We start from the raw sequence: 27,797 nt of genomic DNA, 5'->3' as shown, positions 1-27,797 counted from the left end.
CGCGCGGTTCCAGACTTTAGCGCCTAGAACCGCTCGGCCACACCGGCCGGCTTTTGACTTTCCACTCATCGACGCGTAGAATGTTATCGTTTCGTTGGTCATTCAATGTTTTTCTCATGATCACCTCCCACTTTACAGTGGCGAGTGGGGCACTGTTCCGGAATCTTTTGCCAATGGAGAGATCATCATGACACTTCTTCGATTACAGCGCGACCACTACTGGTTCATCAGGCCTTAGGGTCAGTTTCTCATTCAAAAGGCAAGCAAGACCCCTGAAACTCTTCCCACTCCTCCGCCCACTCTGACATGGACGTTGGCAGAATGAGAATAAATTTTTATGCCCTATGTCATCGGTCGGCAATGCCGATGATTTTCATTAAAAATTTAAGCAGTGGTGGGGTTAGGGTCCTTTACTGTACAGTTGGGCACTCGGTTTCTACCACGTTACGAGGAACTGAACGCCAAAGGTTTGTGTAAAGATCTTTACTTGCCAATTACAGACGCTACCCCTTCTATGTTTTTTAAGACACTACCCTTTCTTTCTCGTGAATCTATCTTCTCATCCAAGTTTAGTCTCCAATAATAAAAAAAACAAAAATCAGATATCCCATACTTGGAACCGTCACTCCTTAATACTCCCAAAAATTCTCCAAAGGAATAGATTCCACATGTCCATTATTTGTTTTCTTATTTATTTATTATTGCAATTAGTTGATTATAATTAGTAAATGTGTACAAATGAAAATGCTATACAACAAAATGTTACAATGAAAAGTGATTCAAATATAAAGTAAAATAGCTTTGCATATTGCTTGCTCTAAATCAGGGAAAAGAATCTTTCTTCAAGATATGGTGCTACAGGAGTTTCTTATTCACTGCCACAAGCGTTTTCTGTGTCTATGAATCCCGTCTAAAACACCTACAACAAAAGCAAGCTGCATTGTTAATACCTCAATGAATGCAGCGTTCCGTGAATCAGATAAGCTCTTTCCTTTGTCACAGTTTGCAATTCAGGTCATTGTGTTTCATACGTTACACTGTCCCTGGCTCCCCCCCCCCCCATCCTCCCCCACCTAGCGGGGTGTTTACGAAAACGCTGCATAAATAATTTTCAAAGAGCCTACGATACCTTGGTGTAAGCCCAAGAGCGGTGTGAGCATTTTGTGGGTGCCACCAGTAACCAAGTTCCACTTTTTCCCCTTCGCCGAAAATGTAATCCATTGTCATTTCTTTGAGCCACGTAAGCGTATGGTGTTTGGCCAACGGTTATTAATAGTCATCTAGATCGAGGCTCAATCGCGTCAAGTGAAACACATAGGTAACATGCCAAGATCTTTCGCGTCAGTCATCAAACGATGGACGACGACACACACGTAACGCGATGTTGGTGACTGTCCAGGAGGCGACAGTCGAGGCAAAGTATGTCCGATAGCGCAGAGCCGGTGTCTCGTCGCATATCTTTTATTGCTGACTTGACACCACATCGCAAGCACGGTGGTTGGCGGAAAGTAGTGGTATATCGTTTACCATAATCGTGGCCAACTGACAGTTGGGCACTTGGTTTCTACCACGTTACGCGGAACTGAACGCTGAGAGGTCGTGTAAAAGTCTTTCGCGATTGGCGGGCACGTTGTCGGGAGATCCGAGGCCACATAGCTCTATTCCAGAATGAATGTCGATAGATGGGAGAGCTGTGCCGCGACATGCAGGACGTGAGAGACCACCATCAGGACCTCCAATAGAGGACCCGTGAGTGAGGCGTGTTGACTGATCCATTGTTTCCACATGCTGCCCATATAAAGGGCAGCTGACCATGCCCGGATATTAACCAGTCATAAAAATCCAGCCTTCAGCGAGACTGTAACCATGACCCAAAGCAGTCTTTGCTTCAGAAGCAAACACACGACCTCATGACACATCAGTAGAACATAGGTAAATCATCATGTAATACAAGCTGCAAATCGGAGAAAAAATTAACTACCATAACAGAATAATAAATAAATGGAGAAAGGAGAAAAAAAAACGAGAACATAGCTGACAGATCACCACCAAGCTCTAATGATATATATCGACAATTGTTTTTATATAGTTTTTTATATTTTAGTAATTTTTTAAATTTTTTATTTCATGTATATATATTTTAGTTTTTATGTAGAATCTAAAAGTATAAGGACAACTAAATCAGAAAAATCCTAATTTGGTTGCACGGATTGTATACGCCCATGTGCGTATACACTTAATCTATACACATTTTCAATAGGACCGGAGAGTTGCTGAGTCAAAACACAAAACAAAACGAACAGAGAAACTAGTAGAGAACAAGCGGAAGTAAATCAAATGGGAACATACATGAGAAAGAAAAACACCTATCATAAGAAAAATGAAGTTAACCAAAACCTTGCCGACTGAAAACAAGAAGCAACATGTTGACAAAGAGGTCTCGAAATCGAGGCATTCGCAAGCATGTCCAATAGACAGTGATCATGTTCTACATGAAGTTCATGTGATCTCCCCTTCGCCTTGTACAAGAAAATAAACGAACTGTCCCATCAACAACATAACGGTATGGGTTTCCGACCGTCGACAGAAGGAAGAATCTGGGCGCAATATGATGTCCGTAGTGTATACAGTCTCAGAAGATCGAGTAAGGAAGGTCATTTGTGTCCTAATACAAGGCCAATTTGCCACATGACCTACCTCCACAAGTAAAGCGATCTCGTATCGTATCTGTAGACATACAACGACTACATAAATTCGTGTCGCTAAGCCCAATACGGAAAAGTCGCTCATTCGTCGGAATCAAGTTATTTAGTACCTTATACCACGAGGACGCATCGGCATAATCGGAAGACCGATACTGGACCGAGCTGTCGTCCAGGTTGTTTGCGGCGATTGTACTTCAACGAGGTTCGGGCAACGGACTGCTTCCCAACGAATCTTTAGGAATTTCATGGTGAGGACGGGTCTCCATAAAATAAATAGCTCAACGCAAGACAGAATTCACGAATTTGTATTAACCTATAATTTATGCGACCAACATCAATAGCGGGTTCAAGACTAGCAGGATGGACACAGAGAAATAAACGAGACTTGAATGTGTGTGTTTCTTGGGCCATTGTCATAACAGTACGACGCACATATAGCATCTGCGTCTTCCTTCGTATATCAGTCAGGCCCAACCCCCCAACTGAACGAGTCTCCGCGATCACCTCATGCCTTAAGCGAAATATGTATCTGTTCGATAAGAAACGACCAGACGATTGTTATAGTTTCTTCGCTATCATCGAGGGAAGCGGATAAAAGTGGGTCACGTAATAAACTTTGCATAAGAGTATTCGGACTTTCTGGAGCAGAGTAAGAGAACGCCTTTCATGCTTTAGTGTAGCTCTCTGAATTTTTTCCGTAAGAGACTTCCAGTTTAGCGTCGCCATTTTGAGTGATCAACGCTCAATGATGATACCGAGAGACGTATTCCGATCCTCTGCAGTAGCCCATGGAAAAAGTAAATCATCAAAACCTGGCAAGGTAAGAGACCTACATTTACCTTCATTAAGTAGTGCTCCTGAACTCTGACTTCAGTCGAGGTACCTCCGCAGGACAGCGAAGTAGAATCATCGTGTATGCACGATCATCTGTAGTCCCGCCAGAAAGCGTCCAACCTGTAAGCTGGGTAGGAAGCATCCGAAGTTGGGGCACCAGAGACAACACAAAAAAGTCATTGATAGCGGGCTTCCTTGAGGCACTCCTCTATGGATATTTATCGGGGGCGTCAGTTGGGCATTAACTGCCACCGAAGCCAAATATACCCGTAAACAGATTTGAGAGCACTCGCCTTGTGTCAACAGTAAAACCAACTGACTGCAGAATCCGAAGCAAAAAGTCATGATTAACACTGTCAAATTCCTTATCGTAGTCCAGAAAAGCAAGGGCACAAGAGACGGACGTTACAGCAGCAACCGAAACCACGTCACGACACTCGACTATAGGGGTAAGAATGGTAAGACCAGGTACACAGCTTTGATGTTTTGTATTCGTCTCTATCAGAGCCGACATCTTACTATTAACTGCCGCCGACACTGTCTTGCAATCAAAGTTTGACAAAGTAACTGGATGAAAGCTATAAGGGGCAGTCGGTCCAGGGCGTTTCGGGATTAATTTTTCCTAATTTGAACGAGGTCGGCACTACTCTATCCTGTAACATTTCATTAAAAGGGACGTAAAGGTAGCACCCAACAACGGTCCAAAGCGCACGTAAAATTCCTTGGGAAGTCCACCAAGGCCCGGGAACTGTTGAGAAGGAGGTCTCACAATGAGTTTGTAGACTTCCTTAGACTGAGAGGCAGCTAAGAGCGTTGCATTATGGTCAGATGTAACTGTCGTATCCAAGAAGGTCGTAAAAGGTTTCATAGGACTCATCGATGTCGTAGATGTCTACGTAGTACTGGTGTAAGATACGCACTATATCAGCTTGCGCTATTACGGTACGTCCATTATTTGTCGGAAGAGAATGAACACAAGAGCTTCGACGACGGGTCTGATACCGAAGCAAATGATATACGGGAGCCAGTTCTTCCATCACCAATGAACGCGGCTTGGATCTAATTTTTAAACTTTCCATCTGTATTCCTTTCAGGGTCAACAATTTTGCCTCTACACGCCTGACATCCGCAGTTCGCAGAGGGGCATGATCCGAAGCAGCACTAAGTTCTCGTAGGGTGGAATAGTAATAATCATAAGTTTCAGTGGACCGTAAAGTACGTTCCCACACGGCTCGCATCACCCCATCGGGAGAGGGGACAGCAAGGTGAGCGACGTTTAACATCCACAGAGGGTGCTGTAGTCACAGCACAGAGATCCATAAAGGAATCTGGAATGACTTCAACATTAAGGCAGTCTGACAATTGAAACCTATGTAACCTGCTCGTACAAGTCACAGTAAATTGGTAACTTCAACTGAATTCGGGTATTTACATATCCAGACGTTTTTCAGACGCAAGAAGCGGCCCAGTTCATGTAATTCAAGAGAGAAATTAAAATTTCGAGACTGATCGACAGGAAACAACACACAGTTAAAATCACCACTGAACAGAATAACCGGAGAACTCTTACGCAACGGATAAGCAACAAAAAATGGTTCAAATGGCTTTTAGCACTATGGGACTGAACTTCTGTGGTCATCAGTCCCCTAGAACTTAGAACTACTTAAACCTAACTAACCTAAGGACATCACACACATCCATGCCCGAGGCAGGATTCAAACCTGCGACGGTAGCGGTCACGCGGTTCCAGACTGAAGCGCCTTTAACTGCACGGCCACACCGGCCGGCGATAAGCAACATCCTCGTTGTAAAAACGCGAACGATCTACAGTGCGAGCAGTGCCAGAAGGGACATATAAAAGAACCAAGGCAAAATTAAAAAGTTGACAACCTATGCCCATGTCAGAAAACAAACTTTCCACCCCACCAATAGGAATGCGTTCGCGAAAGAATAAGGCGCTCCCCGTAGAATATTCGGTTGCTATACTAAAAATCATACGAAAACCAGCTAAGCAGAAATTCCTAAATAACACCTCCTAAATCATAAATGCACTGACACAGTGAAGCCTGTTGCAATTCTGATTCCATACGATTAACATCTAAGGAAAGGAACGTGTAGGCGTGGGTCATTGATCACAGCTATACAGGGACGTACGGAACGTATCAAGCAGAATTAGGTACACAGATGAGCGTCAAGGTCCATTGCGGAGTCCAGAGATGAATTAGACATCATAGGACCAGAACCCCCACCACTATAACAGTGTTTCTTAGATTCCTTACGTGGCACTGCACAGTCAGGTTGTTTAAGCTGTTTCTATCGGCTACATGGCATGGCGGCCTCTGCAGACATGGGAGGGGACATAGGCACAGCTTCCTGCCCCTCAGAACAAGGGACATGTAACGCGAGTCTAGTCACCAAGGCGGAAGCATTCTGTGGAACCACCAGTGCAGCAGGTGATACTTGGCAGTTAATTTTATTTCCCTCGGGAGTTGTTGTAAGAGGCAAATTTGGGAAACCGTCGGCGGCTGAAAGCGAAGGGCGGGAGAATATTGCATTGTCTCTTACTGTAACGGAGGTCACAAAGGCGGAGGGAGGGACGCCGCTCCGTCTCCACACACAGGCAGCTGAGAAGGAGCCACTTCGCAAACAGGAGGGATTTTAGAGATAACTTCCTCGCCACTCACCGTACCACAGACGAAAGGTACCGTAGCATCGAGAGAAGCAGGGGTCACAATCGATGTGGAGGTTGGGGCAGAGGGTACAGCCAAATCCTGACCTCACCATCTTTAGTGCGACGTCGCTTGTTTATCGCAGTTACAGGTTCTATCCTGGGGTCAGTAGGATTAAGCGGAGTGGAGTGGAAGGAACAGAATTAGCAACTGTTATTTTGCGACGCTGCACTAATGAAGGATTCAATTCAAAAATACTCTGCGAGAAAGTAGACCGAACGGTCCTCTTTCATTGCACAGAAAGCAGACTCCGTCTTGACCAATATACGTGACACGCACGCGGTAACCACACACTTGTAAATGTGATGGAATATTGCGTTTGACATGCACTTCCACGGAACGAATTCCACTGTTACACTGTAATCCCTGTTGTGTAAACCAACGTTCGCGACGGACTTTTTTCACGTTACCATAAGGAGTCAATACATCCTTTAGAAAGTTGTCATCAGCCTGCGGCGGGCGGTTGAACGTCCGAACTTTGGTATAGTCACTTTCAGCATCTGCGAGTGGCACCATATTCACGGAATTATCGGGATGCTTGAACGGAACTTGAGAACCATGTCGTGACAGTAATCTTTCAACGTGATGGGAATCCGTAAATATCACGACACTGAAGCGCTGCTCCCTAGACCAAACAGCCCCACTTCCGTACTGTCCGTTACTGATTCATCAAAGAACGATTGAGCAACGTTCGTAGGCTACAACTCTATTTCACTGCCTTCCCAATTGCTGCTTTCCTTTCATGTACTTCGATCTGTGAAAAGTAGAATATTAAACTTTGCCTGCATTCCAGCACTACACGTGCCAGTTATGTGGCATACTTCTAGTTCGTGCAGATATTAATAGTGACCACAACTTACTTATGGCAGAAATAGAAATACGAATGAATAAACTTAAGAAGGCGACCATGGTGAAGAAGTGGAATCTAGAGAAGATAAGATCCAACAAATAACAAATTACAGAGAGGCTGTCTCGGGAATTTCAAACACATTACGAGACAAAGAACCACCTCATAATGCCAACGAGTACTGGAATATGCTGAAAGAAGGAATCATTAAAGCACGATAGCAAAATATAGGATATGTAAAAGGGAAAAGGTCAAAAAACCATGGGTCACACAAGAAATGATTTGCAAGATGGAGGAGAGAAGAAAATTGAAAAACAAGAGCACTGAAGATGCAAGAAAGATATACCGAAGGTTAAATAATGAACTGCGAAGAGAAACAGAGCAGGCTAGGAAAAAATGGCTAAAAGAGGAATGTGATGAAATTGAAGAACTGGACGGGAGGGAAGATACGACTTACTATACAACAATGTAAAGACTATGACATGGGAACAAGAAAGAGCAGGAAGTGCCACAATGGAAATTTTGAGTAAAGACGAAGAGGTAGTGTACAAAGATCGTGACGATGTCGTCTATCGATGGGAAGAATATCTAAAAGAGCTAGATGACACAAAAAACAAACCAGAAACTCTGGAACTTGAATCACACGGCAGTGTAAGTTATGACGAGAAAGGACCAACCATCATAATGGAAGGAGTAAACTCTGCCTTAGCTGCAATGGAAAATGGGAAAGCGCTAGGTACAGATACGATACCGGGAGAAATATTAAAATGCTTGAACCAAGATGGGATAAGAGAAATATTGTGATTATGTAATAAAATATATGACAGTGGTGAATGGCCTGAGGACGTTTTGGCAACAGTAATGATCCCATTACCGAAAAAACAAAGAACCAACAAATGCAGCGAGCGCACGACAATCAGACTCATTTCACATGCAGCCAAAGTGATGTTAAGAATAATTAATAAAAGACTTGAAAAAGTAATGGAGGAGAATCTAGGCAAGGAGCAGTTTGGCTTTAGACGGAATACGGGCACCAGATATTCAATAGGGCTCCTACGAATCTTGTGAGAAATGTATACTGAAAAACAAAGAGACCTATATATGTGCTTCATCGACCTAGAAAATGAATTTGACAATGTGGTTTGGGACAAGCAGGCGACAATAATGAGGGAAAAGAGAGTGGACTGGAAACCCGAAGACTTGTAAACTCATTATATCTTAATCAAAAAGTTTCAGTTAAAGTGAGAAGAGAAAGTGCTAACTGGATCGGACTAGGAAAAGGAGTAAGACAGGGATGCTGTCTATCACCTACTCTTTTCAACCTCTACTTGGAAAACATGATTGACTAATTCTCATTAGAAAGGCGTAGAAATTGGAGGAAGAAGGGTAGGGTGTTTGAGATTTGCTGATGACATGGTCCTTCTAGCCACAGGGGAAAAAGAATTACAGGATTTGGTGGACACCATTGAAACTAACGGAAAAAATATGGAGTGAAAATTAACAAAAGTATTGGCACTAGGAGGAAATAAGGAAATCAAAATTATTATGAATGGAAAAATACCAGAACAGGTGCAAAATTTTAAGTATCTTGGAAGCAGGATAGACACTGACTGCAAGTGCACCACAGAAATTGAAACAAGGATAGCAATGGCAAAAGAGGCGTTTTATAAGAAAAGGCGAATTTTCTGCAACGGTCTGGACGGATAACTCAGGAAGAGACTCATAAAATGTCTTGGCGCTGAAACATGGACTATGACGAAGAAAGACAGAGAAAGGCTGGAGGATTTTGAGATATGGACATAGCGGAGGATGGAAAGAATAAGTTGGATGGACAGAGTAAAAAATGAAGAGGTACTGAGAAGAGTGGGAGAGAAAAGACAGTTACTAGATGTGATAAAGAGAAGAAAAAGAAATTGGATTGGGCATATATTAAGAAAGAATGACGGACTGATAAAAACAGCGAGGAAGGAAGAGATTCCAGATACTGGATGACATGATGGACGGTACAACGTACAGCAGCCTTAAGAAGGAAGCAATGGATCACAGAAAATGGAGAGGCAAAGGACCTGCTAATATAGGAGATAACATGATGATGATATTGGATATCACACTCCGTCACGCTAAATAAGTAATGACCGCCCACCCTCCCTTCGCCCTCTGAGTAATCCAGTTGCTATTATTACCCAACTTTTTCTTCTTGTTGCTCATTCTTTGCCTTAGCGCTCATCTTAATACCAACATACCCAAGACCGTCAGTGCCACTACCTGTTGTTGCTCCTTTTTCAGTCCGAACACAAGTTAATGCAGCTCTTCAAGCTAGTGCACCGTGAACATGCTTCAGTAATGCATAAAAAACTAAAACCTACTTACCATAGCCTTGGTCTCCCTCTACAATTTTTACGCTCTCATTTTTCTCATAACTATATTGACGAGTCCTTAAAACCTCACGATGTGTCTTATCAAGTAGTTATACTATCTGCCAAAGTACTTTTCAACGTTCTTCTGTAGCACCACATTTCAAAAGCTTTTATTCTCTTCATCTCAGCACTGATTATCGCTTTTGTTTCACTTCTGTAAAAAGCCACATTCCACAATAATACCTTAAAAAGACTCTTTTTAACACTCAAGTTTCATTACATATCGATATATTTCACATAATCGGAATAGTATCTTTCGCGATTGCCATTCTGCATTGATCATTGCCTTGTGGACAATTATTCCTCTGCCAAAGCAATGAAACTTATCTATTTTTAACAGTGTCTCATTTCCTAATATAATTTCCTGAGCATTGCCAAATTTTAATCGAGTACTATTTATTTTGTTTTACTTTTGATGATATTTGTTTTGTTACCTCTTTTGAATACACTCCCTATTCTGTTAAACAGAACTTCTTATTCCCTTGCGTCTAGGATAGAATTATAAAGACATCGGTCAACGTGATTGTTTTTGTTTTCGATGAAGTGTAATTGATATTCTGGACCCCTCCTTAGAATCGTTTACTGTTTCGTCAACATACAGATTTAGCAACAACCTTATTTCACTCCTTTCGCAATTACTGATGCCCATTCATTTTCTTCGAGTCTAATAATTGTAACATGTTTTCTGCAGAAGTCACAGAAAACCTTTCGATCTCTCTAATATACCTCTGATATATTCAGAAGTTCATAAAGTGTACTCCAGTCTTCGTTGTCGAAGCCTTTTTGTTTAGACAACAAACCTACTAACTACGATTTAAGTAGAGACAGCCCTATAGTCACTACCTGTAACTATGTACTTTTACCCCAACCGGTCGTAAACTCTAGTTTGTAAAAACCTTGTCTTCAACATGTTCTTGCAGCTCGTAAACTATGGTATTTGAATATGTCATAAATGAAGTACCCGATACGAGTATACAGTCTGCTAAAGTTGGACTCTTGTATGCTTGCAGGAAAAGAGATGGCAACTGCCACGGAAGTGACGTCCGAACTTGACGTCACCGCTACTGGCGAGTCTGGTAAAGCATTGCGTGCCGAAGCGAGACTGGCGGAACGACAGCACCCCTCTGCTGAAGCACTGAACCTGAAGAAACTCACAGAATGGTGCAAGCATCGGAAGCATATAGACAACAAACTGGTTCGAGTATATTTATCAGATATCTGCAGCAACTTGGGTAAAACAGGTACGCATATTGCATACGAGTTTAGTCCTTCTACATCTTCATCTATTCCCCGGAAGGCATTGTACAGGGCATGGAGAACGGTGCATCCTAACAGAAATATTTGTTTTTTTTTTTCCATTTCTACTTCATTCGAGTATTGATTGGGGGAAAATGCGCACGTGCTTCTGTACGTGGCCCAATCTCTTATATTCGCCCAAACGGTCCACCCCGGATCCGCACAGGTGCCACTAATGAGGGAAACTCCCCATCGCATCCCTCTCAGATTAAGTGATAGGATGACCCAGTGGAAAGCCCGTCAAAAATTGAACACTGATCAAGCATGGAAACAGGCTATGAAAATGAAGGAAAGTAGAAACAGTGAACGGTTGGAACAAGAAGTGCTGCAAAGAGCACCTTGAAACAACGACAACAACGTCGTGGGTATGTGGTCATGGTGTGGGACTGCCAAGCGGGTGATCCGTGTTAAAAACTCCCTTGCCTCATTTTTTTCGCCGCATTATGAACTGTCCGTTTGGTCATTGAACTGCTTTTTCTCTTTCTGTAGTCTTGGCAGGTGTAATACACTACTGGCCGTTAAAATTGCTACACCAAGAAGAAAAGCAGATGATAAACGGGTATTCATTGGACAAATGTATTATACTAGAACTGACATGTGATTTCATTTTCACGCAAATTGGGTGCATAGATCCTGAGAAATCAGTACCCAGAACAACCACCTCTGGCCGTAATAACAGCCTTGATACGCCTGGGCATTGAGTCAAACAGAGCTTGGATGGTGTGTGCAGGTACAGCTGCACTCGCAGCTTCAACACAATACCACAGTTCATCAAGAGTAGTGACTGGCGTATTGTGACGAGCCAGTTGCCCGGCCACCATTGACTAGACGTTTTCAATTGGTGAAAGGTCTGGAGAATGTGCTGGCCAGGGCAGCCGTCGAACATTTTCTGTATCCACAAAGGCCCGTACACGACCTACAACTTGCAGTCGTACATTATCCTGCTGAAATGTAGGGTTTCGCAGGGATCGAATGAAGGATAGAGCCACGTGTCGGTAAACATCTAAAATGTAACGTCCACTGTTCAAAGTGCCGTCAATGCGAACAAGAGGTGACCGAGACGTGTAACCAATGGCACGCCATACCATTACGCCGTGTGATACGTCAGTATGGCGATGACGAATACACGCTTCCAATGTGCGTTCACCACGATGTCGCCAAACACGGATACGACCATCATGATACAGAACCTGGATTCATGAGAAAAAATGACGTTTTGCCATTCGTGCACCCAGGTTCGTCGTTGAGTACACCATCGTAGGCGCTCCTGTCTGTGATGCAGCGTCAAGGCGTCAAGGGTAACCGCAACGATGGTCTCCGAGCTGATAGTCCATGCTGCTGCAAACGTCGTCCAAATGTACGTGCAGATATCTGTTGTCTTGCAAATGTCCCCATCTGTTGACTCAGGGATCGAGACGTGGCTGCACGATCCGTTACAGCCTTGCGGATAAGATGCCTGTCATCTCGACTGTTAGTGGTACGAGGCCGTTGGGATCCAGCATGGCGTTCCATATTACCCTCCTGAACTCACCAATTCCATATTCTGCTAACAGTCATTGGATCTCGACCAACGCGAGCAGCAATGTCGCGATATGATAAACCGCAAACGCGATAGGCTTCAATCCGAACTTTATCAAAGTCGGAAACGTAATGGTACACATTTCTCCTCCTTACACGGGGCATCACAACAACGTTTTACCACGCAACGCCAGTCAACTGCCGTTTGTGTATGAGAAATCAGTTGGAAACTTTCCTCATGTCAGCACGTTGTAGGTGTCGCCACCGGCGCCAACCTTGTGTGAATGCTCTGAAAAGCTAATCATTTGCATATCACAGCATCTTCCTCCTGTCGGTTACATTTCGCATCTGTTACACATCATCTTCGTGGTGTAGCAATTTTAATGACCAGTAGTATCATTCATTGGTTATAGAATATGAGTCATGTGTTAACAATACGTTACCGTCACAAGGAAATGCGGAAAATAGTGAGAGCAGACAAGATACCACATAGACGTGTCACAGAAATGAAAACAATATATAAACGTATGTGAACTACAACGTATGTTATAACAAAGGAAATCAAGAGGTAAAACTTCCAGAACGGAACGCAATTTCAAACCCGTTAAATCATGTCGTTTCGACACCACAGAAAACCATGTGATTGTGAAACTGTTGCATTCATTTGTTGCAGTTTGTGTTGGAAATGGTTTGTTATCGTCATTTCCTTGGGAGTGATCACATTAACATTGATACGAACACCTATATCGGGCACGGAGGTATATCTCACTCACTTACCGTCCCCAAAATTAAGTGCGTCGATAAGAGATTTCTATTATGTGACATACGTACTGACATTAACACTGTGTAAGACACAACTGACGTGTTTTTCGGTGGAGGATTCCGTTGACTTCTCTCCTTGTCATCAAAAGTTTTGTGGTTCGCACTCGAAAACCTCTTCCTTTCGCTGCCAATAGAGTAGTAGTGCAGAACCAAGTCATTACAGCTTCCTATACTGCAACCTGTTGTTCCAAACGGACGTTACACCACGACACAGACACAAATTTGAATGAAGCAGACAGCGAAATAAAAGAAAAAGAAATTGGCACAGCTCACCCGTACCGCGCTCCACCACTGTGGCCCTTTAACCACGGCACCATTTCTTTTACCGACTGCTCTACATTGTATTTCAAATTGTTGGACCTTTCACTGTTTCTATTTCGCTTTCTTTTTCACATTCCAGTAGATATGTTTTGATTGAGTTCTTTACGGTCTGTCCACTGGGCCCTCTTACCACAAAATGTGAGAGGAGTGCGATAGGGAATTTCCCTTGTGAAAATATACGGTGATGCAACGTGTCTACGTAGCCGTAATATTGTTTACGGGACACTGTGTAGAGTTATAATTGAAAATCAGAAAACAGCGTCAAGTAACAGAATATCATCAAATTCAGATAAATTAAACTGTTTAAGCAGCACACACTACTTTCTGGCTGGGACTGACCGAATGCAAAATCCTAAAAATGTTACCCGTGCATCATAGGCGCTGCGCTTCGTGGCTGCTCATTTGTCGGCGCGGCGTTCGCGTTTGTTTGTCGCGAGTTTCAAAATCCTTAAACCTCCCTCGTGAATGAGAGTACTTATTAGTTAAAATTTTATCTAAACCTCTACAATGGTTCCTGAGTTTAACAGAAAAAAGATGTGATGGAGTTTAATTTATAAATGCAGCAGAACTCCTATAAGTCGAACCCCGTTGTTGAGGTTCTGTGTAATTCAAGTTGGTCGTAAGAAAGTTAAGATTTTAGGTAAAACTTGAGTAAAAACTCGTTTTTATACAAACATCAAAAGAACATTTGCATCAGCCCGGTTCCCAGAACTCCTGAAGATAGACGTTTACTGTGGATATTGTATCACAGACACAGTCCCTTTGATTGTTCAGAGACGTCACTAAACCCGACCAAAGATGAGCACCGCCTACTAGACTGAGGGGGTCCGACAGCCCATCAGTTCCAGTCATTCCACCAGGAAGGAGACACACGCCTCGTGTTGTCTGTAGTTCAACCATGCCTAGACGGTCAATACAGCGGTTCGATCGCGTCTGCATTGTCACTTTGTGCCAGGAAGGGCTCTCAACAAGGGAAGTGTCCAGGCGTCTCGGAGTGTACCACAGTGATGCTGTTCGGACTTGGAGGAGATACAGAGAGACAGGAAAGGCACGAATTGTCGATGACATGCCTCGATCAGGCTGCCCAAGGGCTACTACTGCAGTGGATTACCGTTACCTACGGATTATGGCTCGGAGGAACGCCACCATGTTGTATAATGCTTTTCATCCAGCCACAGGAGTGCAGCAATGTGGATATTCCCTGCTGTTTTGGGGTGGCATTACGTGGGGCCGACGTACGCCGCTGGTGGTCAACGAAGGCGCCGTAACGGCTGTACGATACGGGAATGCCATTGTCCGATCGATAGTGCAACCACATCGGCAGCATATTGGCGACGCATTCGTCTTCATGGACGACAACTCGCGCCCTCATCGCACACGTCTTGTGGATGACTTCTTTCAGGATAATTACATCGCTCGACTAGAGTGGCCAGCATGTTCTCCAGACATGGACCCTATCGAACATGCCTGGGATAGATTGAAAAGGGCTGTATATGAACGACGTAACCTTCCAACCTCTCTGAGGAATCTACACCGAATCGCCGTTGAGGAATGGGACAATCTGGACCATCAGCGCCTTGATGAACTTATGGATAGTATGCCATGACGAATACAGGAATGCATAAGTGCAAGAGGACGTGCTACTGGGTATTAGTGGTACCGGCGTGTGCAGCAGTCTGGACCACCAGCCCTGAAGGTCTCACTGTATGGTGGTACAACATGCAATGTGTGGTTGTCATGAGGAATAAGGGCGGAAATGATGTTTACGTTGATCTCTGTTCCAATTCTCTGTACAGGTTCCAGAACTCTCGGAACCGACATGATGCAAACCTTTTTTTGATGTGTGTACGTTATCTGCGTGTTCGTTTTACGCACTTTCGAACTTGTTACATTTTGAACTTTATTACAAATTTTCCAAGTGCGATACAGGTAAAACTGTCCCAGTTAGGCTTTTCGTTCAAAATGCACAGAAATAACCATTGTCTCAGACTGTTAGTGGATTCCCATTACGGAACCACAGATATATTAACTTTCGAGGAGTGCTCTTGCTCTTTCTTTGTCGACCATTGACTAATTGGGAGAGCCTGACAATCAGTTACACAGTTCTCATTGTAACTCCTATTGCTGTGCGTACTCAGCAACAGTGGTCTTTAGAATGCGGTACGCCTAAGTAACAAAACGGAACGCATTTTACAACATTGGCTGACGATTGTTGTTTGCTCTGTAGTTGGTTGTCTAGTAACAACTGTACGATAAAAGACGTAATTTACTGGATAACTGATTGATTCATGGTCTGAAATAAAGGAGGAGACACTAAATGTGTGCTCATATATGTACGGATGTACTACTCTTTCTTAAATTTTTTAATCATCATTGTGCTCATTAAACATTTATTCGCGGTTTACCCATTGATTTAGTGATTTTCCATATTATCTGAATTTTTTGTAATTCGGTGTAGCCTCAGCCCTAATTAGCTCGAATTACAGGACCTTTACTGCACATTGCCCCTCAAAATTGGCAGAAACTCGAAACATTTTCGTAAACGCTAATGGGGCATGTTTTTGTACAGATTTATCGCAAACGCCCTCTGATTCTAAAAAATCTGCTTTTAAGTTGCGCAAGATGTCGCAAAAATTATTGCTTTGTTTGTTTTTACGATAATTACCACTGTGGTTCTTGTTTATAATTATTATATGTATAAAAATTGAACGTGTCCAAATCGACTTTGTTACTATGATTAAAAAGGCAATGTTTTTTCCTCATATACTTCACAATGAAAAATGGAAATCCCACCGCCATGAATTGTGTTGTTGGACAAAAAGAACATAATTTTTATTCAATAATGTAACTAATTTGTTAAGGATAATGTAGGTTTGGGAAACTTTCTGAATAACTGTTGGAATAACCAAAGAAAATGAAATAGAAGAAAAAAAGTGCCACAGGAGGAATCGAACACGAGACCTCAGGCATAAGTATCCGATCCCTAAACACCGGGGCCAGACGGCGGCTCCGCAGGTTACCTACATTTTATACTCATAAAGCACCTAAGAAACATCGGAGCGATTTTTCCCTTCCCGGGTAGTCCGTCCTAATATTTTACCCACGAGAGGTGTTAGGGGTCACCTTTCACCACACAAAATTGCGGACAAATCCCCGATCCCACGGTCGTGCCGTCTCCTTGTTAGCTGCTTCGGATCACGTTCGGATCTCGTGAAATGGTTTTAAACGGTCCCTAGTGGGTACACCTGTACACGAGGGCAAACGCGAAAGTCACGCTGCGTGAGCACGTTCGATGGTGATGCAGCCAAACACTGTCCTTAGGGAAGGGTTGAGACTCCCCAGAGTGTCAGTGCTGTGATAGATTCTGAAGAACGGCTTCCTGTTGCTCATAGCACTGCGAACTGCCATTGCTGAAGGCGAAATGTGTGGGAATCAACGCCACAGGGAAAGTGGTGGTTACATTGACGCCCTTTGACCTAACACACTGCGGCCTTTTCGAGCCATTTCTTAGCGGCAACATGTCTGGAATGTTTATCTCGGTCGTTAATAAGAAAAGCAATGTTTTCAATTTTTCCTACCGAGGTGGTGACCTCAACGGCAGAGGCGTCAAGACAAGGGTAGAAATGTGGGTAGAACCGGTTGTGACGACCTTCCGATCGTGTGACATGTCCACGGTGTCTTTGGGCGGAATTGTGGTGCAACATGGTGATAATGTGACATCATTAATCAACCCTACACATCACACGAAATTCCGAGGTCTGGCCTTTTTTCCCGCATTTGTTGATACCTGGCTGTTTTAAGTGTCGGCGAGCCAGAGGTTGTCGCCGCAAAGCACCGTGCTTTTGCACCATTACAGAGCAAGATTGTCCGTAAAGCCAAATTTCAGTCTTAACCCTCGCAATGGGTGAGAATTACGGGGTTTCGGAAAAGTGACCCTATAATTTTGTTTCTTAGTGTAGCTAGTGGGAATTATAGTAGCGCTAGTTTCGTAACTGTGTTAACATATTGCCATTTTTATGCAAAGGGTGTATAAATATATTATAAACAAGGTAGATGCGGCTTATGATGTCATGCATGGTGTGGATGATTTTGTGTATCATCAACATCGACAAGTGCAATGAATATGGATGATACGATACTCTATGGTATTCTGCGGTTTGAATTCACTCTATTTTTCTTTTTTAGCAGTTGCATTGATTTGATTTTTGTAAGTGATACTGACAATATTATACAAATATATAATGCATTGTTCAAACTACAACTTCTCCCGGATAATTATTTTGTTCAAATGGCACAAGAATTCCACCTGACGTAGTGTAATAATGTTGACTGTAAGCTGTGTTCATATCACTAAAATTACAGATCGTACATCAAAGCTTTTATAATTTTTGTCTTCGATGGACTTAATTATTCTTAGCAAATTGATCATGAAAGGGAACCTCAGAATACCACGCGCACACAACACTGACGTATGGTACCAGAAATATTTTTCTCCGTGATTCGTGCCTAGTTTAATTTTGGCCACATACATCAGCAATGAAATCTTGTTCAACAATAAATACCATCAGCACTGTTCTTAGAAAATGCTGTCTGGTTCGATTAATTTTTTCTTTTATAAATAGAGTTTGGTACCACCGGTGCACATTTATTTCTTACACATCGGAATATTGAAAGTTTGCAGTTTCAAGTAATTTAAATTTGCCGCTGTAATAAAAGTTAAGATGGCGGCCAAGAAAAGACAGAGGATTTCTTTTTTAATTAAGATTTTCCTTTTCCCAGTAAATAATTTAAATCATTTAAATTGATGCCACCAATAAAAAAATTATTAAATTGTTTTTAAAATTAAATTAACACAAACCCATGCTATTTTCAATTAGAAGTACAGACGAAGTTGCTATAAATCGCAACTAACAATGGCTGCGCTTCTTGTAGCTATGATAAAACAATTAATATAAAATTATAATTAAAACAGGAAGCGAATTTTCAATAATTAATCATAAATAGTTTTAACGCATTTGGCTCTATTTGTTTTTACCAGCAAATGAATATAAAAGTACAATAATTTTATATTAAATGTTTTTCATTTAACAGACCTCAAATCGATTCGCGTCTTGAATCGACGATGTACATCAGAAGAAGATGACAAAAGGGTACAAAACAAAAGAAAAGAATGATATAGATTAACAAAGAATGTGAGACAAATATTGTCTCTGTTTTACATAATTATCATCTTTTTGAGAATTAACTACATAATTGAATGAATATTATCAACACGTTCATATTCCACTCGTAATAAAAGAAACATATATATCGTGGATGTTATAATGGGCGACACGTGATAGGTTTGTGATTCCCTACACCAGGCAGTTCAAGGTCATGGTAAGCTGGAGTTGCTATTTATAGATAGCATTTACATTTTACATATGTCTGAGACGCTCATTTCAAGTGTTTCCAGCTGTACTTTGTTCTCGTTGGCACACTTAATTTCCGCACATTTCTCTACAGCGCCCACAACTCTACCTGCCAAATCATTTGGACCCCTCACGGCAGTACCCGTAACGACAGATACTACAACTGATCCCACGACTGAAGCAGAAACGGACGTAACGTCGAAAGGAGCCTACGCTTCGCAGCCAGCAGTAAGCGGCGTGGAGCCAAAGATGGGCGGGGCGTCCAATTATTCTCACATAGACCTTACCATAGAAATATGCCAGAACCTGCACATATTAGATATTCCACAGCCAACAAGACGTGTGATGGGTATCTTCTGCAGACTTCAATATCGTACAGGTAAGTGCTTTCTGTGTTGCGCGTTAACCGAAGAATGACGCCAAACATACAAGTCTCTGCAAAACCATAGTTTCTGTAGACAGAGCCAATTAATCTTAGAGTTATGTGTGTGTGTGGAGGTACGTCCCGTTACAAAATAACTGGTTCTAGATTAATGAAAGGAACATTTCAGTAATGGTTGTTGTCTCCTATGTTTTGGTCGCTACTGCAACCTTGTCTGAAACACTTGTACCATTCGACCAATCCTACGACATCAAGTGGCTTCAACATGACTCAAGTTGTGTGTTAAGCGACTCTTTATTTGGTGTGGAATCAAATCGAAAGGAACATTTAAGAAAATTCGAGAACTGATTACTTACTGGCTGACTAAAACGAAAGTCGTAATATCCTCTCTTTAGTTATAAGGGTACAGTTTCTTTTCTACATATTTACTTTATTTGGTGGTCAAGTGAAGGTGGAGAGAGTTACACCCAGAAATGTGGTGATCTGGAATTATGTATTCAATGATACATCATTAACATCTGACAATTAAACATCAAAATTTGGTTTGGAAATTATTATTATTCTCTTGTCAGAAAAATACATATAACGCAGTTTATACAATTGTTTACAGATAAACACTGCTTATATAACCTTTGACCTGAATTTGGCTACTTCCAGGTTTGCACTGCTAGAAACATTTGTGCAACTGGTTTAGCTGTCGTGGAGGGCACCAAGTTTACAATCCAGTAAATCGCTAGAATACGCTCATACTACAATGCCTAATCTCTATAACAGAGATTTTTAGTTAAATAGAAGTATCTGCATATTTCATTTTCGCGCCAGTCGTGTTTTATCCTGCTTTTTCACCAGCGTGGTGTACGTTAATATTCAGAGAAACTTGATTCTCATGCGTGTCTGCGAAAATTGTGAGAGATTAATTGTCTTTTCCTTCTTATCCTAACGATTGACTCCGCAAATAAAGGCAATTCCTATATCTTTACTGAGTCAGTGCGTTAGTGCGCCTGTTGCATGATGTGTAATATTACTCATTGATTTTGAGTCTTTTTTCAGTCTTGCAAAAGCATTATCATTGAGGTGGTTGTTCTTGTTGTCTTCAGCCCTAAGACTGGTTTGATGCAGCTCTCCATGCCACTCTATCTTGTGCAACCTTCTTCATCTCCCAGTACATACTGCAACCTACATCCTTCTGAATCTGTTTAGGGTACTCATCTCTTGATCTCCCTCTACGATTTTTACCCTCCACGCTGCCATCCAATACTATATTTGTGATCTCTTGATGCCTCAGAATGTGCCCCACCTACTGATCCCGTCTCCTAAGCAAGTTTTGCCACAAATTCCTTCCCAGTCCTCTTCAGTACCTCCTCATTAGTTACGTGATCTACCCATCTAATTTTCAGCATTCTTCTGTAGCACCACATTTCGAAAGCTTCTATTCTCTTCTTCTCTAAACTATTTATCGTCCACGTTTCACTTCCATACATGGCTACACTCCATACAAATACTTTCAGAAACGACTTCCTGACACTTAAATCTATACTCGATGTTAACAAATTCCTCTTCTTCAGAAACGCTTTCTTTGCGATTGACAGTCTGCATTTTATATCTCTCTACTACGACCATCATCAGTTATTTTGCTCCCCAGATAGCAAAACACATTTACTACTTTACGCCTCTCATTTCCTAATCTAATTCCCGCAACATCACCCGATTTAATTCGACTACATTCCATTATCCTCGTTTTGCTTCTGTTGACGTTCATCTTAGATCCTCCTTTCAAGAGACTGTCCGCTCCGTTCAACTGCTCTTCCAAGTCCTTTGATGTCTCTGACAGAATTACAATGTCATCGGCGAACCTCAAAGTCTTTAATTCTTCTCCATGGATTTTAATTCCTACTCCAAATTTTTCTTTTGTTTCCATTACTGCATGCTCAATATACAGATTGAATAACATCGGGGACAGATTACAACCCTGTCTCACTCCCTTCCCAACCACTGCTTCCCTTTCATGTCCCTCGACTCTTATACCTGCCATCTGGTATCTGTACAAATTATAAGTAGCCTATCGCTCCCTGTATTTTACCCCTGCCACCTTCAGAATTGGAAACAGAGTATTCCAGTCAACATTGTCGAAACCTTTCTCTAAGTTTACAAATGCTAGAAACGTAGGTTTGCCTTTCCTTAATCTTTCTTCGAAGGTAAGTCGTAGGGTCAGTATTGCTTCCCGTGTTCCAATATTTCTACGGAATCCAAACTGAACTTCCCCGAGGTCGGCTTCTACCAGTTTTTCCATTAGTCTGTAAAGAATTCGTGTTAGTATTTTGAAGTCGTGGCTTAATAAACTTATAGTTCCTTAATTTTCCCATCTGTCAACAACTGCTTTGTTTGGGATTGGAATTATTATATTCTTCTTGAAGTCTGAGGGTGTTTCGTCTGTCTCATACATCTTGCTAAATAGATGGTAGAGGTTTGTTAGGCATGGCTCTCCCAAGGCTGTCAGTAGTTCTAATGGAATGTTGTGTACTACCGGGGCCTTGTTTCGACTTAGGCCTTTCAGTGCTGTGTCAAGCTCTTCACGCAGTATCATATTTCCCATTTCATCTTCATCTCCATCCTCTTCCATTTCCAATAATATTGTCCTCAATAACATCGCCCTTGTATAGATCCTCTATATACTCCTTCCACCTTTCTGCTTTTCGTTCTTTGCTTAGAACTGGGTTTCCATCTGACCTCTTGATAATCATGCAAGTGCAAGTGGTTCTCTTTTCTTCAAGGGTCTCTTTAATTTTCCTGTTGGCAGTATCTATCTTACTCCTAGTCTTCTAGCCATCCCTGCTTAGCTATTTTGCATTTCCTGTCGATCTCATTTATGAGACGATTGTATTCCTTTTTGCCTGCTTCATTTACTGCATTTTTATATTTTCGCCTTTTATCAATTAAATTCAATATCTCTTCTGTTACCCAAGGATTTCTAGTAGTCCTCGACTTTTTAGCTACTTGATCCTCTGCTACCTTCACTATTTCATCTCTCAAAGCTACCCATTCTTCTTCTACTGTACTTGTTTCCCCTGCATTTGTCAATCGTTCCCTAATGCTCTCCCTGAAACTCCCTACAACCTCAGGTTCTTTCAGTTTATCCAGGTGCCACCTCCTCAAATTCCCACTTTTTTGCAGTTTCTTTAGTTTTAGTCTACAGTCCATAACCAATAGATTGTGGTCAGAGTCCACATCTACCCCTGGAAATGTCTTACAGTTTAAAACCTGATTCCTGAATCTCTGTCTTACCATTATACAATCTACCTGAGACCTTCCAGTATCTCCTGGCTTCTTCCGTGTATACATCCTTCTTCTATGATTCTTCGACCAAGTGTTAGCTATGATTAAATTATGCTCTGCGCAAAATTCTACCAGGCGGCTTCCTGTTTCATTCCTTAATCCCATTCCATACTCGCCTACTACGTTTCCTTCTCTTCCTTTTCCTGCTGTCGAGTTCCAGTCACCCATGACAATTGAATTTTCGTCTTCATTCACTATCTAAATAATATCTTTTATCTCATCATACATTTCATCAATCTCTTCGTCATCTGCGGAGGTAGGTGGCATATGAACTTGTACTACAGTAGTAGGCGTGGGATTCGTATATATCTTGGCCACAATAATGCGTTCACTATGCTGTTTGTAGTTGCTTACCCCCATTCCTATTTTCCTATTCATTAATAAACCTACTCCTGCATTACCCCTATTTTATTTTGTGTTTATAACCCTGTAGTAACCTGACCAGAAGTCTTGTTCCTCCTGCCACCGAACTTCACTAATTTCCACTATATCTAACATTAACCTATTCATTTCCCTTTTTTAATTTTCTAACCTACCTGCCCGATTAAGGGATCTGACATTCCACGCTCCAATCCGTAGAACGTCAGTTTTCTTTCTCCTGATAACAACGTCCTCGCCCGGAGATGCGAATGGGGGACTATTTTACCTCCGGAATATTTTACCCAAAAGGACGCCATCATCATTTAACCATACAGTAAAACTGTACGGCTGTAGTTTCCCCTTGCTTTCAGTCGTTCGCAGTACTAGCACAGCAAGGCCGTTTTGGTTAGTGTAACAAGGTCACACCAGTCAATCATCCAGACTGTTGCCCCTGCAGCTACTGAAAAGGCTGCTGCCCCTCTTCAGGAACCACAAGTTTGCCTGGCCTCTCCATAGAGACCCCTCCGTTGTGGTTGCACCTACGGTACGGCTATCTGTATCGCTGAGACACGCAAGCCTCCCAACCAACGGGAAGGTCCCTGGTTCATGGGGAAGTTAGTAAAGTTACAGTGTCATAATAACTAAAGAGTTACACTGTGGTTCCCTTTTAAGTGTTTAGGATAGTAGTCACAATTATTGGTACTGAAAAAAGGCAATGTGTAGTGAAATGTAAGGAATCGAAATAATAATTCTTTGCACTGAATTCAGACAGCAAAGTCTGTAAAATTCTGTTGTGTTTCACGTCGTTCTTAGGCGTCTCTTCTTTCGATTCTACAGTATTAGATGCAAACAAATTCTTGTACAAAAGCAGTTGTTCATTCAGTTTCCACTCTAATGCAAAATTCTTTCTCTAGCAAATGCTTAAAGTGAAGAAACTTGGCTAAGTTCTAGGGCACGCGAGATGGCACCACCCGCGAGATGACACAACTTGCGTAGCATCCATATTCATCAAACGTTTATCTTTCTTCAGCACCGACGTTCCAGAACTGCAATCTGTGATAATCTGGTTCTCCTACCACTGTCACATTTCCTTCAGAAGTATTGCAGGAAACGAAGCGGTTAGTTGAAGAAAATCTGTAATTACAGCCACTTAGTTTCTTCCCCATTACATTTGCAATCTTCTTCCAAACTCTTAAATGTGCAGTTCACAGCCAAGTTAGAAAGTTGAGCATGCAATGCAAAAATATCTTCATATTCTTTCGGGCCAGAAATAATTAGTCGAGCGCTAGTGTCTTGTATTAGCGCGAATACTCTTTTCGATGGCAGAAAGGAGTGCCGTGGGACATCAGTTCAATATACTTCACATTTGGGGGACTAAGTTGTGACGGAAAAATAGCAGAACATCATTACGACTGTGAAGTTTCTACTCGGTCCTCCGAAGCCATCCATGCAAAGCCACGAAGTTCAGTAGCTAGACAAATCATTATTACATCAGAGAAGATAAACTAGTTTGCCAAGATCGATAATACTAAACGATTTTCTTGATAGCCAATTTCGGTAACCAGTCTTACCATCCTCAGATAACTGAAACAAGTTATCGAGAATAAATATTATTATTGGGATATTGCCAAAGAAGTTTATCTTTAATGCACTGTCACTGATCGTCCCTTGCGGCTCAAAATGAGTAAACTGAAGGAAATCGTACTTTGACTGTCTGTCAAATATTGCTGAGGATATCTCATTTGATCAGTTTTTTTACTCATGTCCCATTCTAATGTTTGTGAAAACGTTTTCTGTTGTCAGCTTTGTCTGTGAAAGAGCCATCACATCTGTAAAATTGCAGGTGTACATTTGTCGTCTGTAGTAGACGATTTGATCTGGTGTTTAAGAATAATCAGACTTCAGGTTTTGACTTGTGCATTGCAATCTGCATCATTACTTAATTCTCAGGTGACCTATCCTTAGGCAAGTATATGTAATAATAAATAGTATTGTGTATATTTCGTCCTGCATAGTCACTGCACCTTGAAGCCTGTTCCTGCAGCTCGATAACGAAGGATCTTAAAAATAGAGTAAGGGGGGGGGGGGGTTATGATCATCGACTCAGGTACTCCGAACTCTAATATTGTTATTTTTGTTGTGTACAGAAAATAAAGCGGTCATGGCCATGGAAGGTACATCAAACACGACGCAGCCTTCGGATCTCAAGGCTCAGCATAGGAGATTTTTCAAACTTAGAGTTTGTCCTCATCTGGAACAAGCAAAGGAACTAAAATTTTTATCAAGCAACTTGCCGAGTTACTGCAAAGATTTAGCTAATGAGGGTAAGTACATTGAGCTAAAAGTTAAACACTTCGGTATCAGTGTTGTGTACCATGTATTTCTCATCCAAACAGGAATACCTTAGGTAAATTGATTCTATTGAAAACTGACAGAGACTACTTAAACAAATCTTAGTAATGCTTTATGCATCCTTATTGATTAGGAGTGCTGTCATGCTGAAAGTGCCCACAAAATAAAGATCTTTATGAGACACTATCTGGGAATAATAGATGCATGACTGCTCAAAAAAAAAAAAATGGTTCAAATGGCTCTGAGCAATATGGGACCTAACTTCTTAGGTCATCAGTCCCCTAGAACTTAGAACTACTTAAACCTAACTAACCTAAGGACATCACAAACATCCATGCCCGAGGCAGGATTCGAACCTGCGACCGTAGCGGTCGCGCGGTTCCAGACTGAAGCGCATAGAACAGCTCGGCCACTCCAGCCGGCTGAATGCTCACGGATGAGTCGAGATACAACAGTCATTTTCTGTCCCTACTACACACAATATTCCGTCCTTTCCTAGATTGTTTATGCACACAGTTTATTTTTAATGCATAACAACTGTTCTTAGCATAATCACTCTCATCTACATTGAGTCCATTGTGTTACCTTCTCATTACACACTTTTAATACTATTACTAGGCATATATTGCTTTTTTGTCATTATTTAAAGGTGTGTGATTTTTTTTGTACATAGCTTTCTTTTCCTCTTTTAGTGCAGCTTGCCAGGTTATCACCCATCTAGCAAACAGATTTTACCATGTGCATGACAGCTTGACTTGGGCATATTGTTCAATAAATACTTCATTTAGTACCAGTATTATTTTTAACGGTCTGTCCTACAGGACTACAGTGTAGTTTCCGCGTAACTTGATTCGCGTACCGCGTAATTAATATTCAAGAACGTGTACCAAGTACACAGGCTTCAATTGAAGCATTAATACATACAAAGCATGGGTTACACAGAACGGTTTTGTTTTTTATTGGATTCTGCTCCAGTGTCGTTCTCAGATCACTATTGGCAGTAAACATTACATCACATAATTATTTCGTACTACAAAGTCAATTTTTGGCTAGTATAGACTCTCTCTCAGGGTTCCTTAATTCTAACACAATTACATCTGCTACATATTTATATGAGATTTCATCATTAATTGTACTTACTTACTACAAAATGATTCAAGAAATTAATCATTATTTTATCAACAAAAGATTATTCATTGCTTGAAGAGCATGTAGTATTTTAATGACACTAACTGTCTGTAAACAAAGTCTTCCATTTGCATATTATTGCTCAGTTTACTGATTCTACTTCCTCAAAATTGTAACTATACATAAATTCTTTCTTAAAACTAACATACTTATACTCTAAAACACAATTGAAATCTTCTTACCACTACTATTTACATCAGACATGTCACTAAATAAATAACTTTACATCTTTACGTGGATACAGTCCTTTTATTTTCCCCGTCTGGGGATGTGCTAACAAATAGCTACATTCGTGTGGCACCTTTATTACTTCAAAGGGCCCTGAATATACCATTTGCCACTTACTATTTCGCTTTAGGGTGGCTGAGGATTTGGGGTGGTTACGAATAAGCACCATGTCCCCTACATTGTATTTCTGTTTGTTAGTTACACCTCGGTCGTACTTCTTTTTTCTCTTTGCAGCACAGCTGGTTAGTTTGTCCCATTTTTTTTTTCTTTTCCTCTCTTGTTTCTACCTTGGTTGGTAGTCTCGGTAAAGGCGTGAGCCATTCATTCTGTGTCTCATTAACCCCTTTCAATATCTCTACTAGTGGGTATCCTGTACTTGAGTGGGGGTGTTAAATTGTGGATTTCTACAAATTTAGGTACCAACTCAGGCCATCTGGTGTGTCGGTTCCCTATGTAAATTCTAAGGAACTTATTCAATTCTCTGAACGTTCTTTCGACTAAACTTGCTTCTGGATGGAACCGGGATACCAGAATATGCTGTATACCTTGTTCCATTAGGTAATTTTTCCAAGTGCGACCCGTGAAATAAGTGGCATTGTCAGTCGTTATGGCTTCAAGTTTCCCCACTTGGGGCAAGTATTCTTGATTGATCCGTCTGACTATGGTTTTGGCAGTAGCTGATTTTATACAATAAATTGCCAAGTATTTGGAAAAAATATCGTACATGGCCAGTATATATTTCATACCTCCTCTGGCCATGGGGTAGGGACCTGCTACATCCACAGATACTAATTGAAGTGGCCGGAGTGGAACTATGGGATGAAGTTCAAATTTGGTGGACCTACTGTAGTGTTTTGCTTTCTGGCATATAGCGCAAGTCCTAACTGTTACCTGAATTTGGTGTTTCATTCGGGGAAAGTGGCAGTATCTCGCTATGATTTCTGCACACTTCCCGATTCCTGCATGGCCCCATGCCAAGTGCGTGTGCCATATTATGACTTTGCCAGACTGGTTAGGTATGCATACTGCCCAGCCGTCTTCTTTCGTGCTAAGT

The 27,797-nt window shown here is 41.7% G+C and overlaps 1 protein-coding gene across 7 annotated transcripts in view; it reads left to right on the top strand.

Annotated features, from left to right (window-relative positions):
- LOC124787635 overlaps positions 1-27,797 on the top strand; it is a 190,387-nt gene that overhangs the window by 23,474 nt on the left and 139,116 nt on the right. For 6 of the 7 annotated variants that reach the window (XM_047254408.1, XM_047254409.1, XM_047254405.1 and 3 more), the window contains exons 2-4: positions 10,543-10,773; positions 18,995-19,279; positions 25,123-25,299. In XM_047254408.1, the coding sequence (XP_047110364.1) occupies positions 10,543-10,773; positions 18,995-19,279; positions 25,123-25,299 (693 nt within the window). The remainder of the gene's footprint in view (positions 1-10,542; positions 10,774-18,994; positions 19,280-25,122; positions 25,300-27,797) is intronic. The other variant, XM_047254406.1, reaches the window with a different exon arrangement.

This window comes from Schistocerca piceifrons, chromosome 3 (genome assembly GCF_021461385.2).
Source record: "Schistocerca piceifrons isolate TAMUIC-IGC-003096 chromosome 3, iqSchPice1.1, whole genome shotgun sequence".
In the NCBI taxonomy this organism is placed as follows: Eukaryota; Metazoa; Arthropoda; class Insecta; order Orthoptera; family Acrididae; genus Schistocerca; species Schistocerca piceifrons.
Note: the sequence above shows the minus strand (reverse complement) of the source record. Positions and strands in the feature narration are given on the sequence as shown.